General features: G+C 36.8%; 7 protein-coding genes across 7 annotated transcripts; 3 read left to right on the plus strand and 4 right to left on the minus strand.

Annotated features, from left to right (window-relative positions):
* Nucleotides 1–756: 756 nt before the first annotated feature.
* Nucleotides 757–1,120, minus strand: RO3G_08567 (uncharacterized protein; the record flags this gene model as incomplete). Its single annotated transcript, XM_067663157.1, has 2 exons — nt 757–974; nt 1,075–1,120. The coding sequence occupies 2 exons, from the start codon at nt 1,118–1,120 to the stop codon at nt 757–759; spliced, it is 264 nt and encodes an 87-aa protein (XP_067519258.1).
* Nucleotides 1,121–1,529: 409 nt separating this feature from the next.
* On the plus strand, nt 1,530–2,474 carry RO3G_08568 (uncharacterized protein; the record flags this gene model as incomplete). Its single annotated transcript, XM_067663158.1, has 1 exon — nt 1,530–2,474. The coding sequence occupies one exon, from the start codon at nt 1,530–1,532 to the stop codon at nt 2,472–2,474; it is 945 nt and encodes a 314-aa protein (XP_067519259.1).
* Nucleotides 2,475–4,864: 2,390 nt separating this feature from the next.
* On the plus strand, nt 4,865–6,468 carry RO3G_08569 (uncharacterized protein; the record flags this gene model as incomplete). Its single annotated transcript, XM_067663159.1, has 7 exons — nt 4,865–4,907; nt 4,971–5,152; nt 5,217–5,533; nt 5,609–5,762; nt 5,821–6,041; nt 6,104–6,308; nt 6,451–6,468. The coding sequence occupies 7 exons, from the start codon at nt 4,865–4,867 to the stop codon at nt 6,466–6,468; spliced, it is 1,140 nt and encodes a 379-aa protein (XP_067519260.1).
* Nucleotides 6,469–6,959: 491 nt separating this feature from the next.
* On the minus strand, nt 6,960–7,316 carry RO3G_08570 (uncharacterized protein; the record flags this gene model as incomplete). Its single annotated transcript, XM_067663160.1, has 2 exons — nt 6,960–7,033; nt 7,145–7,316. The coding sequence occupies 2 exons, from the start codon at nt 7,314–7,316 to the stop codon at nt 6,960–6,962; spliced, it is 246 nt and encodes an 81-aa protein (XP_067519261.1).
* A 155-nt stretch (nt 7,317–7,471) lies between these two features.
* On the minus strand, nt 7,472–8,235 carry RO3G_08571 (uncharacterized protein; the record flags this gene model as incomplete). The annotated part of the gene is made up of 3 exons (XM_067663161.1): nt 7,472–7,554; nt 7,640–7,703; nt 8,035–8,235. 3 exons carry the CDS (start codon nt 8,233–8,235, stop codon nt 7,472–7,474), a joined length of 348 nt encoding a protein of 115 aa, XP_067519262.1.
* A 2,365-nt stretch (nt 8,236–10,600) lies between these two features.
* RO3G_08572 (uncharacterized protein) lies at nt 10,601–10,964 on the minus strand (the record flags this gene model as incomplete). Its single annotated transcript, XM_067663162.1, has 2 exons — nt 10,601–10,818; nt 10,919–10,964. The coding sequence occupies 2 exons, from the start codon at nt 10,962–10,964 to the stop codon at nt 10,601–10,603; spliced, it is 264 nt and encodes an 87-aa protein (XP_067519263.1).
* Nucleotides 10,965–11,372: 408 nt separating this feature from the next.
* Nucleotides 11,373–12,317, plus strand: RO3G_08573 (uncharacterized protein; the record flags this gene model as incomplete). The annotated part of the gene is made up of 1 exon (XM_067663163.1): nt 11,373–12,317. One exon carries the CDS (start codon nt 11,373–11,375, stop codon nt 12,315–12,317), a length of 945 nt encoding a protein of 314 aa, XP_067519264.1.
* Between the last annotated feature and the right edge of the window lie 1,321 nt (nt 12,318–13,638).

A 13,638-nucleotide genomic window follows, 5' to 3' on the forward strand; every position in this document is an offset into this window, starting at 1 on the left:
TGTCCTTGTAGGGTGTCGATAAAAATAAATCATTTTTGTTTCAAAATTAAATAAGCTTTTCAAGATATAAACACATTCAATACAACCTTTTTTTTTATATATGCCTTTGACCAAGGTTATTCTGTGATTGCTTGTCTTTCTTTTTTTTTTTTATTGATAAAGTCATGTTAGTAATGATAGCCTTTGAAATCCTAATGTTGGTTGTATTCAGCATGTTTCTTGTACTTTTCATTCAACCATCCTACTGACATAGGCTGCTTTTGTAAACTAAATGATGAAAAAAGAGGTAGGGACATTTTGATTTTGTGTAACTATGTAAACCTATTTTTTGGGAACCGACTGCGAAAGAGAGAGAGAGAGAAAAAAAAAAAAAATAGGATTCATTAGGACTAAGCCAAGTTTCCATGACAGCGCAGTAATGCATGTGTTTGAAAAAAAGCGGTATGAGAAAGTGGATGAGGGGTGGTTTGTAGTGAGGCCTTATTAATAACTTTTCACCTTTAAAAACCAATTTAGAAGAAAAGGACTCGTCAGCAGCCCATTAAGGAAGTAGGTGCCTACTGCAAGCAATCGTCAGCTGAACTGCATTTTCCAAACCTTTGCGTTACATGAAAACAGGGTGTCTATTGCCAGTCGCAACTTTCAAACCTCTTGCCGGTTCAACAATCATTTCTTTGCCAGCATAGCAGCAAAAAGCATACAATCACAGTCATGCGATTCTCATTGATTTATCAGAATGGCTGTTCTCTTATTTATTTATTTTTTTTGCTTAGCCCAAACAATCGATGAAGGAACCCATACGTCAACAGAACCAAATGCATCTCGGGCCAAACGATTAGTCAAGACAGTTGCGGATTTTTCCTGTTTCAAATTTGGTAAAAAGTCTTCCTTGTCACAAGCCCATGCACAGCCCTTATCCACTTTGAAATGACAAAGAGCGAGACGAATGAGAACAGGGCCATTGCCGATTTCGTCTAAAGGTCATTATTAAAACTATTTTTATAAGGTTTAATACAATTTATATTGATTTATTAAACCCATCACTTTCAGAGTTTACATCTTATAGATGCTTACAATCAACCCTGTAAAAGATGGTGTATACTACAGCACAGGCCATCATCTACTTTCTAGGCACTGTAATGCTATCCACTTGTCCTCTTTGGTTCAAATCTCTTTCATGTTTTCATGAGCAAAACCCTATCCAGCAAAACGCGTCTTCATAAATTGACTCTTTTAAGAATGCATTTTAAAAAAAAAAAAAAAAAAAAAAAAAAAAAAAAAAAAAAAAAAAAAAAGACAGTCTGCCTGTTGACTAATTAATTCTGCAACATCATTTATTTTTAGATGTGAGGTCTTATGGATGTTTGAAAAAAGAGCATTTACCTTTAGAAAGCTGAGCAAACGACATATCACAAACAGTTTGTGAAACTGTGTTGCTAAAAATACACAAGCATGACTCTATTAAAAAAAAAAAAAAAGTATAAAAACGTTTGAGAAATTAGAAAAGTAAAAGACAATCAACCTTGAATATGTGGTCTTCTCGTTATAATTCCTATCAATCAATCAATAACCAAAACACAGACTCAAGTTTCTTAAACTTTTTTTCTCAAAGCGAGCTTTATCCTCAAGGATTGGGCTTCCCTTTGATTACACCTTTGGTTCCAACCTTGTCTCAAAACACCCCTCAAACCAATAGAAATAACAGATTAAGCTTAGAAATCCAACCTTGTATTTCAGTCACAGAGCCAACACCTGTCACTGCTCCTCCTCCTTTAGAACTCGTCGATCGATTTATAGCAGCACATTCATCAGAGCTAACAACACAACCACCTCAACCATCGCCATCATTTCTTGATGAATTCTTGAATGCAGGACATCAAGGTACCGACTGGTTATGCTGGACACCCAACATGCAGCTCTCTCCTGCTTCCTCAGTGAACACAACGGACGATTTTGACACGAGTTCCTTTCATTCACTTGATCTGTTAAACCAGGTCGTCATACCCTCCTCCTCTTCTTTCGAAGAGCACCTGGCGGTCAAGAAGGTTCCTACCACCAGAAACCGTGGGCTGTCCGAACCACCCAAGCCCTCGCATGACCTGATCTCAACCACTCAGAAAGCTGTCTCTGTACGTCGAACGCTGAGCGAAAAGAGAGCGCGATCGAATTCGACAGAAAACGGCAACCATCCATGTCCTCATCCTGGATGTGGCAAGGTCTTCAATCGTCCCTACAACCTTTCCTCTCACATGCGTACCCATACCTCAGAAAAGCCTTTTGCTTGCAGTCATTGTGGTAGAAAATTTGCTCGGCAACATGATCGTAATCGACATGAAAAGCTTCATTGGGGGATCAAGCCATTTGCATGCCAATATTGTAACAAGACATTTGCTAGAATGGATGCCTTGAATCGACACCTTCGTGTGGAAAATGGATGTGTCAATAGTGTAATTAAAAATGAAAGTGCTTCATAGAAAAGAAAAAAGGGATCCAATTGGCATCTCCTTCCTCCCTTTTGTATTGTATGTGTCAGTGTAATATTATTCATATTTATTCTATCTATATCTGTAAATAAACAAGTTATATGTACATCTTGTATCAACTATCAAAAAAAAAAAAAATTCGTATCTTTTATAAACTAAAATCTTTATTTTCACATCTTTTGTTTGCACATAAAAAATAAAGCCTTGGTGCCTTTGTCAACTTGCAAGTTTTATTCTTGGTTAAAAATGACTTGTATCCTCTTTTAAAAATTTATAGCTTTTTATACAGTCATTTCAGCAAATAAAGTCGCTGTTTCAAGAAGTTGTCATTGTCCAAAAAACCTTTGTGGCGAATTCATACGTAACACGCACTACAAACACAAACTTGCATTCGCCTACAAGAGGTGCGTGTGTCTGTTGAGGAAAAAAAAGATGAGTTGACGATGAAACCATTTTTTTTATCAGTACACTGGGAAATCAGCGTTGGTTTTATATCGAACTCGTGCAGCATTAAAAAAGAATCAAAGCTACGAGGAGCCGGAATGTTAATGGAGCGATACACTTAATCTGGAGAGTATCTGTCATTTTACCTCTATCACCCATATCGTCCATATGTTCACTGGAAAAAACAGATATGACAATTGATCAAGAAGTACGTAAATCATTCATGTTTTTTTGCGTACACTATATGGATGAATGCACGCTGTTGACTCTTCAATAAGCAGTGAGTGGCCACATTGGTCGTGGTGATCCGCGAGCAAAAATGTTTGTTCACAATAAAATGAAAAAAAAGATAAGTTAATTTACACTGGCAACTCTGATGAATAATCTGACCTGTCCATCCACATTCTGCATGTTGGGTTTAATCCAACGAAGCCTTCATGCATACGATGATTAATCATATGGGGCGTCACCCAACAAGACAAAGAACATGCAAATGGGACGTAACCCAAACAAGGCCATTATACATGTGATGATTAATCATATGGGGCGTCACCCAACATGATAATTATAAATCTTACGGGGCGTCACCCAACAAGACAAAGAACATGCACATGGGACATAACCCAAACAAGGCCATCATACATGCGATGATCTATGATAAGGAGACCATGCAAGAGCTGAGAAGAAACAAAAAAAGTTTTTAGGCCAACACTACACTCACTAGAAAAAACACTAGAAAATAAAATAGTATGACGTCACGATAATAAACTCACTCGGCTAATGCTACGGGCGCAACCTCCAGCTCTTACTGTGACTCCATAACTCATAGGGGCGCTACTACAACAATTATCCAACCATTGAAATTTCTTTACAAAAGATTTAGAATAGGAATAACATAAGACAGAAACAAGCAAGTTTATGAAAGCTCCTTTACTTCTGACAACTGAGGTAATGAAAAATACAATGAAAAAGAGTGTTTTATTTATACCTTTTGAAGTATTATATGTTATTGTACATTTGATCCGTTCTGCAAAAGGAATGACCCTTATTGCGATGTATAGCTTGATAAAGAATGCCTAGAAGATTATGATTTTACGAGCGATGGGATAAACTACGCATTGTGATAATACTTATAAATTATTGAAATCTCTCATTAGCTACTCACAGACCAAGGATTATACTAAATATAGAAATAGCCTCTATTCTTTAGCAATTTTAATTGATACGAGGAGATAAAAAAGAGCTGTATGTGGTTTACCACATTGCTTAAAAGTGAATTATAAATAAAAAGCATTATAATTTACAAAAATAATGCTATATAAATGATGTCAAGGACGATAAGTCCAATATTTTACATATTGAATTTTGTGAAAAAAAGAATCTTAGAGCACTTCGCAAGATTCAACATTTACGAATGACTGATAAGTATGAAAGTTATACAGTAGAATGTTTTTTTTTTGCCGAAATTCAAAGCATAACATTTATTAGCATTTTTTACTGCCTTCATCTAAGCCCTTTGTGATGGGTGAAATAAGGGAGTGCTTTTTACGACTGTTTTTTACAAAAGGATAAAGTATGTAATATTTTAATATATTAGAAATATCTATCAATTGAAGTTTACCAAACCATAAGCTGCCTGGTAATACTTTGTTTGTGCGAAGCTTAAGATGTAAAAGTAGCACCCCTCTGCGGTATGAAATCACGCAACGAGCCCCTATGAGTTATAGCATCACTGTAAGAGCTGGAGGTTGCGCCCGCAGCATTAGCCGAGTGAGTTTATTGTCGTGATGTCATACTATTTTATTTTCTAGTGTTTTTTCTAGTGAGTGTAGTGTTGGCTTTTTTTTGGGAGACTGATTCTCTCAAACAACTCCCATTCCCAGGTAACAAAAAAAAAACGCTTTCTATTGCGTTTTTATTTTGCCTCTCAACCAAATATGTTGGAAAGCGAAAATAACTTGCAATCCAAACATAAAGAAGGTAAAGCGTCATACTGTACCGGCAAGAATATGACGTGCCATTACTCATTTTATCATTGAATAGTTGTTTGCCCAGCAATTTCCAAACTGGCTGGCGATGGAACTATAGTCTCGCTTCAAGCTGTCATAGCTTACTTGGAAGATTATATTGTGCAATCCTCAGATCCAAATGCAACAATTAATGCAATACAAGGCAGTTGGACAAAAAGAATTATTGCTTGCGGCAAGCTTCTCAACGTGAGCATTGTAAGCTTGGAAATTGTTTTGAGCTCAAAGTATTTAACATATTTTATGTTTTGGGCAATGATAGGAAAAGAGAAACGTCAACTGGAAATCAATTGCCTCGCGACTACAACACCTTGCCGGCAATAACATTGTCAATGATACTGCCTCGTCTATTGTTTCATCGGATGTTTCCACTACCACCACCTCTTCCTCCTGCACTGTCTTGAAGCATCTGTTGACCGAATTGGATAAGAACGCCATCAAACAAATGTTTGATCAGCTGGATAAATCCAAGTGCTGGATATTGGAAAGTACGCGACAATTGGCGGTCGATCAGCAATGTGAACTTGAGTCCGTGGAACAAAAGATGAGAAGATTCGCCCTGAGCTGCGAATATGCCCAGTAAGAATTCGTTAGTCGCTTGGAAACAAGGCTGTCATTTGAGTCAATGCCTCTAACCTGATTTGCTTTTGCTAGTCCTTGCCATTCTCTTATCCTGGATTTATGCGATCAGCATTGGCAAGATGTCTTTAAATCTGAAGAGCTGGAAGAGTTGTTTGCCTTTGGTAAGCCTATACTGCGATCCCAACCCAAGGAGCTAGACGACTTGCTGGATCAATTGGAAAAATTGGTAAAAATTGGGAACAATAGATGACAAACATCCCATTCTTTATTGAACCATGATGTAGACTTCTGCTAGTGATGCGTACAAGTTTGTTCAGCGGTTGGACTATGATGTCGAGAAAGAACAATTGAAAGCATGGCTGGCGACTACCTTGATGTCTACGGCACGGTTGTTCATTCACAGCAAGAACAAGAATGTGCTGGATCTCATGGAGACGGACAAACTGTACCTACTCTGGGGCTTTATCAACAGTGTCTTTTGGGATTCTCCCGTTCAAGCAATAAGGTAAGTGAATGCTGGCTTCTGGAAGGGAAAACCTGAGAGTAATTCGCTTACGGCATCTATAGCAAGGAAAAGGGCAGCATGGCTAACGCTGACGCACGGAATCGGAAGCGGCTCTTATCTGCCATGAAGCAAACTCCCAACGCGAAGCAAGGCCACAAGATGGATACCATTTACTTGGCTGGAGACAATGAGCTCGGCTGCCTGGAGATCAGTGGGACAAACGATACCTCGAAGGCCATGAAGGACGGTCAAATCAAGATGCCCATCGTAATGAAAGATATGCTTCTCAGGATTGCAAAAACCACGAATGCCCGCCTCATTGACATTCGAATCTTAGGTTACAACATCAGTGGTATGACTTTCTTCAGGATTCACGGTTTTATAACTCACACACTACTTCATGTATTAGGCAACCGGATTACCTTGACGGTACTCGATGCTCCCCATGGCGACGTAGTGCGATTCCGGCGAATGAATGAACTGATGTGTCCATCCAGCGTGAATGACTTCGTCCAATGTATGATTCCATTACTTGAACTCGCCATGCTGGGAAGATCCATTGTGGAAGAAACTCTGCATGCCATTGACCATGCGCCCCGCCGCCATCTGACCTTCCAAAACCCAACTGATACGTCTGTGCTGCCTCCGTGTTTCATACCAACATCACCATCGATTTCATCATCATCGTCGTCATCATCATCCAAGAAACAGAAGCAGTCAGCTTAGTTCTTATCAGTCCGCAATTTATGCCCATTTTAATATCCTTTTTTTTTTAATTTGGGTACTTTGCTCCCTGTTCATAGTTACCCACCTTTCTTCGTCATTTGTCATATTAGCATTTATTTTCGCTATAAATGCATCTTTCTGTTGGCATCAAGCATCATTAAAAAAAAAAGTAATTTTTTTCTTTTTTTTTTTTTAGCCAACACCTTGTTTCCGTGGATTACAAGCTTCTTCAGAGCGCTTGCTTATTACGACACTTGTCCAAGTATCTATGAGAATGTTCAGTAAAGCCTTTAAAATGACTTAGCTTCAAGCTATCAGATATTTCACTGATCCGGGTCATTAACGTTTCTTGAGAAACATGTTGCGTTTTACTTTACTTTTGATCACTGACCAGAATTGCTCAATTGGATTAAGTTCAGGGGAATATGAAGGCAAGTAAGCCCAGCGGTAGCCGCGATATTCTACGTATTTGGCTATGTCCTCTGCTGTATGGACAGGAACATTATCCATCACGAGGTAGTGACCTTTCATGTGCGGATAACGGTCCATTTCATCCATTGTGGCTTTTAGAAAGCTAACATAGTGTCCCGTAACCGTTCCTTTGCTTATATGCCCAACACCATCTCCTCATTTTCTCTTTTTATTGGATGGAGGCTGAGGAAGTCTAAGGCTGCATTTAATTAGACCTTCCGCAGAAATCGCGTCTAAAACGGTTGTTGTTGTTGTTGTTGCTCGTGTTTTGGGAACTGTGACCATAGCTGGTGCACCTTTCTTTGACCATGCCATACTACGTTTCAAATTAATATGGAGAGAGGATTTGTCAAGAAAGACGCAGTTTCTCGTAAAATCCATGTCTGTTTTTTCTCACTTACGAGTCCAATCCAAGCGCTCTTGAATCTTTTCTTCACTGTTCCGGTCTATGGGTTGAAGCCGAGCCTTTTTGAGAGATAAATTGCAGTATTTTTTTTATAAAATCAAACAAAATGCCTTTAGATACTTTTAATTATGTGAATATTTGCTTTAACTTCTTCATCAATTCGTCTAGGACAACTGAAGGTTTCTCATCAATGTGCTCGAGAGTAACACTCTTGTGTTCCTCACGGAGAATATGTGGACGACCAGTCTTTCTCCGTTTCTCAAAAATACTATCAGGATCCTTCTCGTACTGTTTATCTCATTTTTGAGTTGTACGAACGTAAATCCCAAGCTGTTTTGCAGCAGTGGCTGTACTTAGACATTTCTCAAACAGCAGTTTGAAGAACCTCACTTTGTCCTGATCAGAATAGCGTGTATATTTTTGCTTCACTGATGATTCCCTCATAGTGATATCACTATTAGGCTTTGCCTCCTTTTTCACCTGCATTACCTCTAGTTCTTTCTCACTCTCCAGAGGCAGTTGAGCTAGATATTGTGTATGAGAGCTCAGTGTTTCAAGGCGAAATTGCTCCTCATCAACAATATAATCCATTGGCTCAGGTCTGCCATACTCGTCGACGACAAAACCTTTTCCATTTGAAACAAGTATTGAATGTTCATTATTTGTAATTTTTGATGTAATTGTGAAAAAGGAATCAATCAAGGGCAAGCACTTGACGTTCTCTTATATATTCAAAAACGTCAAGGCTTACCCTACAAACTATTCTTGGCAGCAGGACATCTGATTTGTCAGCCAAGATGAATTTGCATTTCGTACAACACGAATTTTGTTCTTGCCATCAGGTGAATTGCTTTTCCACCAGGGCGAATTTACTTTCTGGAAAGAGTGTACTAAAGAAAAGAGAGAAAACAAAATACTGTCAAGAATGAAATGAGTTTTTATTTATGATAGTCTAATGATTGCTACAAAAGACAATATGCTGTAATATGGGTATTAAAATCAAGAAATTAAGCTGATTTCATTTGATCCCTTCATTTAACAAAGGATTTTCACATGTTCAATCAGATAACCACATCACATTTGTGATTGATTTCGGTTAGACATGCTGTAGAACAGTAACTGATTGTAGTTGACATTGATAAATATAAGTCTTAATACAAGGTCATGATTAAAATAAAATATAAGTTTATTCAAGTAAGATCATACAATCAATTCCAATTAAACATGTTCTTTAGAATATGTATTGTATTAATGAGAGCTCTTTGATAAGAAGAAGTATCAACTAAAATAACCAAATCCAATCCAATGTTAGGAATATTGCTAATCTTTCACATAATTGAAATAACGCGTAAAATAACGTTATTCAAATCAGTGAGGAATTCCCAAAATAAAAGATAATCTATGACAAACATAAAAAAGAACAAATGAAAAGTTTTCATAATCATAATTAGAGATGACACTTGCTAAAGTACCTGAAGATTAGAAGAACGCTTACAATAAAAGATATCAAGCCACTCATTCAATAAGATATAAATACCTGCCTTCAATTAGAATAATTTTTACTTTAACTTAAACTGTAAGAAGATCTGTCTCAAAAAGTACTCATGCTGTTTCTCGATCTTTGTTTTCACCTCTTTCTTTATTATTTTTACCATCATACAGCAAGATAAACGAAAAGAAAAGAAAGAAAGAGAGCCTATTTTTTTAGCATGTTTCATCTCAAACTTGATCATGAGCTTTTTGTACAATAAGACTAGGCTGTAAGCAATGTCAACCGTTCTTTTTGACGCACTGACATTTTATTCTGTATAGCTTTAACTCATATTCTATTGAACAGTTCTTCTCAATCTTTTATTGAGCATCATTTCATTAATCACTAATCAACCTCAAAACTTTTTTAATTTCTAAATTCACAGCTTTATTTGTCCTGAGATATATTTTATGAATGTAATTTGATTTCAATAAGATATCACCAAGCACTACCACAAATATCATTTTTGTTTATTCGTGTTTATTAAATCTAATCTTGTGCTTCTCTTTTTCAATTGAACAATTCATGTACCTATCACTTTATGTTTGTCACATAAAGAAAAAAGAGAGAGAGAAAAAAAAGATCCTCTTCATCTTTCAACCTTCTTATTTCTATTTTTGTACAAAATATAAAACCTCACTGGTTCAATCAGAATTGGATGATGCCAGTGTCCTTGTAGGGTGTCGATAAAAATAAATCATTTTTGTTTCAAAATTAAATAAGCTTTTCAAGATATAAACACATTCAATACAACCTTTTTTTTTATATATGCCTTTGACCAAGGTTATTCTGTGATTGCTTGTCTTTCTTTTTTTTTTTTTATTGATAAAGTCATGTTAGTAATGATAGCCTTTGAAATCCTAATGTTGGTTGTATTCAGCATGTTTCTTGTACTTTTCATTCAACCATCCTACTGACATAGGCTGCTTTTGTAAACTAAATGATGAAAAAAGAGGTAGGGACATTTTGATTTTGTGTAACTATGTAAACCTATTTTTTGGGAACCGACTGCGAAAGAGAGAGAGAGAGAAAAAAAAAAAAAATAGGATTCATTAGGACTAAGCCAAGTTTCCATGACAGCGCAGTAATGCATGTGTTTGAAAAAAAGCGGTATGAGAAAGTGGATGAGGGGTGGTTTGTAGTGAGGCCTTATTAATAACTTTTCACCTTTAAAAACCAATTTAGAAGAAAAGGACTCGTCAGCAGCCCATTAAGGAAGTAGGTGCCTACTGCAAGCAATCGTCAGCTGAACTGCATTTTCCAAACCTTTGCGTTACATGAAAACAGGGTGTCTATTGCCAGTCGCAACTTTCAAACCTCTTGCCGGTTCAACAATCATTTCTTTGCCAGCATAGCAGCAAAAAGCATACAATCACAGTCATGCGATTCTCATTGATTTATCAGAATGGCTGTTCTCTTATTTATTTATTTTTTTTGCTTAGCCCAAACAATCGATGAAGGAACCCATACGTCAACAGAACCAAATGCATCTCGGGCCAAACGATTAGTCAAGACAGTTGCGGATTTTTCCTGTTTCAAATTTGGTAAAAAGTCTTCCTTGTCACAAGCCCATGCACAGCCCTTATCCACTTTGAAATGACAAAGAGCGAGACGAATGAGAACAGGGCCATTGCCGATTTCGTCTAAAGGTCATTATTAAAACTATTTTTATAAGGTTTAATACAATTTATATTGATTTATTAAACCCATCACTTTCAGAGTTTACATCTTATAGATGCTTACAATCAACCCTGTAAAAGATGGTGTATACTACAGCACAGGCCATCATCTACTTTCTAGGCACTGTAATGCTATCCACTTGTCCTCTTTGGTTCAAATCTCTTTCATGTTTTCATGAGCAAAACCCTATCCAGCAAAACGCGTCTTCATAAATTGACTCTTTTAAGAATGCATTTAAAAAAAAAAAAAAAAAAAAAAAAAAAAAAAAAAAAAAAAAAAAAAAGACAGTCTGCCTGTTGACTAATTAATTCTGCAACATCATTTATTTTTAGATGTGAGGTCTTATGGATGTTTGAAAAAAGAGCATTTACCTTTAGAAAGCTGAGCAAACGACATATCACAAACAGTTTGTGAAACTGTGTTGCTAAAAATACACAAGCATGACTCTATTAAAAAAAAAAAAAAAGTATAAAAACGTTTGAGAAATTAGAAAAGTAAAAGACAATCAACCTTGAATATGTGGTCTTCTCGTTATAATTCCTATCAATCAATCAATAACCAAAACACAGACTCAAGTTTCTTAAACTTTTTTTCTCAAAGCGAGCTTTATCCTCAAGGATTGGGCTTCCCTTTGATTACACCTTTGGTTCCAACCTTGTCTCAAAATACCCCTCAAACCAATAGAAATAACAGATTAAGCTTAGAAATCCAACCTTGTATTTCAGTCACAGAGCCAACACCTGTCACTGCTCCTCCTCCTTTAGAACTCGTCGATCGATTTATAGCAGCACATTCATCAGAGCTAACAACACAACCACCTCAACCATCGCCATCATTTCTTGATGAATTCTTGAATGCAGGACATCAAGGTACCGACTGGTTATGCTGGACACCCAACATGCAGCTCTCTCCTGCTTCCTCAGTGAACACAACGGACGATTTTGACACGAGTTCCTTTCATTCACTTGATCTGTTAAACCAGGTCGTCATACCCTCCTCCTCTTCTTTCGAAGAGCACCTGGCGGTCAAGAAGGTTCCTACCACCAGAAACCGTGGGCTGTCCGAACCACCCAAGCCCTCGCATGACCTGATCTCAACCACTCAGAAAGCTGTCTCTGTACGTCGAACGCTGAGCGAAAAGAGAGCGCGATCGAATTCGACAGAAAACGGCAACCATCCATGTCCTCATCCTGGATGTGGCAAGGTCTTCAATCGTCCCTACAACCTTTCCTCTCACATGCGTACCCATACCTCAGAAAAGCCTTTTGCTTGCAGTCATTGTGGTAGAAAATTTGCTCGGCAACATGATCGTAATCGACATGAAAAGCTTCATTGGGGGATCAAGCCATTTGCATGCCAATATTGTAACAAGACATTTGCTAGAATGGATGCCTTGAATCGACACCTTCGTGTGGAAAATGGATGTGTCAATAGTGTAATTAAAAATGAAAGTGCTTCATAGAAAAGAAAAAAGGGATCCAATTGGCATCTCCTTCCTCCCTTTTGTATTGTATGTGTCAGTGTAATATTATTCATATTTATTCTATCTATATCTGTAAATAAACAAGTTATATGTACATCTTGTATCAACTATCAAAAAAAAAAAAAATTCGTATCTTTTATAAACTAAAATCTTTATTTTCACATCTTTTGTTTGCACATAAAAAATAAAGCCTTGGTGCCTTTGTCAACTTGCAAGTTTTATTCTTGGTTAAAAATGACTTGTATCCTCTTTTAAAAATTTATAGCTTTTTATAGCTTATATCAAACAGGTTGTGAGCGTGCTTTTTATACAGTCATTTTAGCAAGTAAAGTCGCTGTTTCAAGAAGTTGTCATTGTTCAAAAAATCTTTGTGTTCAAGATTGAAGTCGCTTACCAAAAAAAAACGACCCTCCTTGAACAAATTTTACAGTGTTTTGGCATTAGAACCAATATACTTTTATGATCATTAATGGATCCATTTGAATAAACAGACGGGGAAAGATCCAGTGGTTACGATTGTACATTATCTTGCCAATTGTACATCCCAAACGGCTTTCTTGCTATCTTGTGTCACTTGCAACCTTTTTGTGCTGCTTACCACTCCTCAAGCATTTTATTATATATCATTTATAATTGTCCCATGATGCTCGCCATAGTTTTCAGAGTGTCTCCCACAGAGTCTTAAGGCATGCGTGCTTTTGTGCAATATCATTCTTGTTCCTCGAACATACTCCCTATACTGCTCATTTTGTCTTTTTGAATTCATAGCAACATCAACAATTATGAAAAAGACATTGATCATGAATGCTTGTCCGATCGATATTCCTTTGAAAGAATGAACGTTTTGAAGTGTTTCAAGTATAAAAAAAATAGGATAAAGAAGAATCAGCAAAACCAAATGACAGTTTCAAAGTCTAATATTTTTATTAAAAAAATATTTCAAGGCTATTCATATCAGTTGAGATTAGATGACAAGTGATAGTTACTACTGACATGATTTGACCCAAGAAAAAATTTATAACTGATGTTAATAATCAACTGTCTAAACATTAACGTATTACTCACTATAATTACTGGTTATCAGGATTTATTCTTACTTAAACTCATTTGTAAAGGTTTAGTCCAGAACAATAAGGCTGTATCTTATTGACTTGTTTATGTCAGACAGGAACTTACGTGTCCACTTTTGCAGAAAGCACACTATGAAATGTGATTGAATGAAAGGAAGGAAAGACAGTTCCAGCGTCATCTTTGTACAAACTAAAGCAAGTAACGCAACGGCTTTTTAAGGCTGCTGCTA

Source organism: Rhizopus delemar, genomic scaffold (genome assembly GCF_000149305.1).
Source record: "Rhizopus delemar RA 99-880 supercont3.6 genomic scaffold, whole genome shotgun sequence".
In the NCBI taxonomy this organism is placed as follows: Eukaryota; Fungi; Mucoromycota; class Mucoromycetes; order Mucorales; family Rhizopodaceae; genus Rhizopus; species Rhizopus delemar.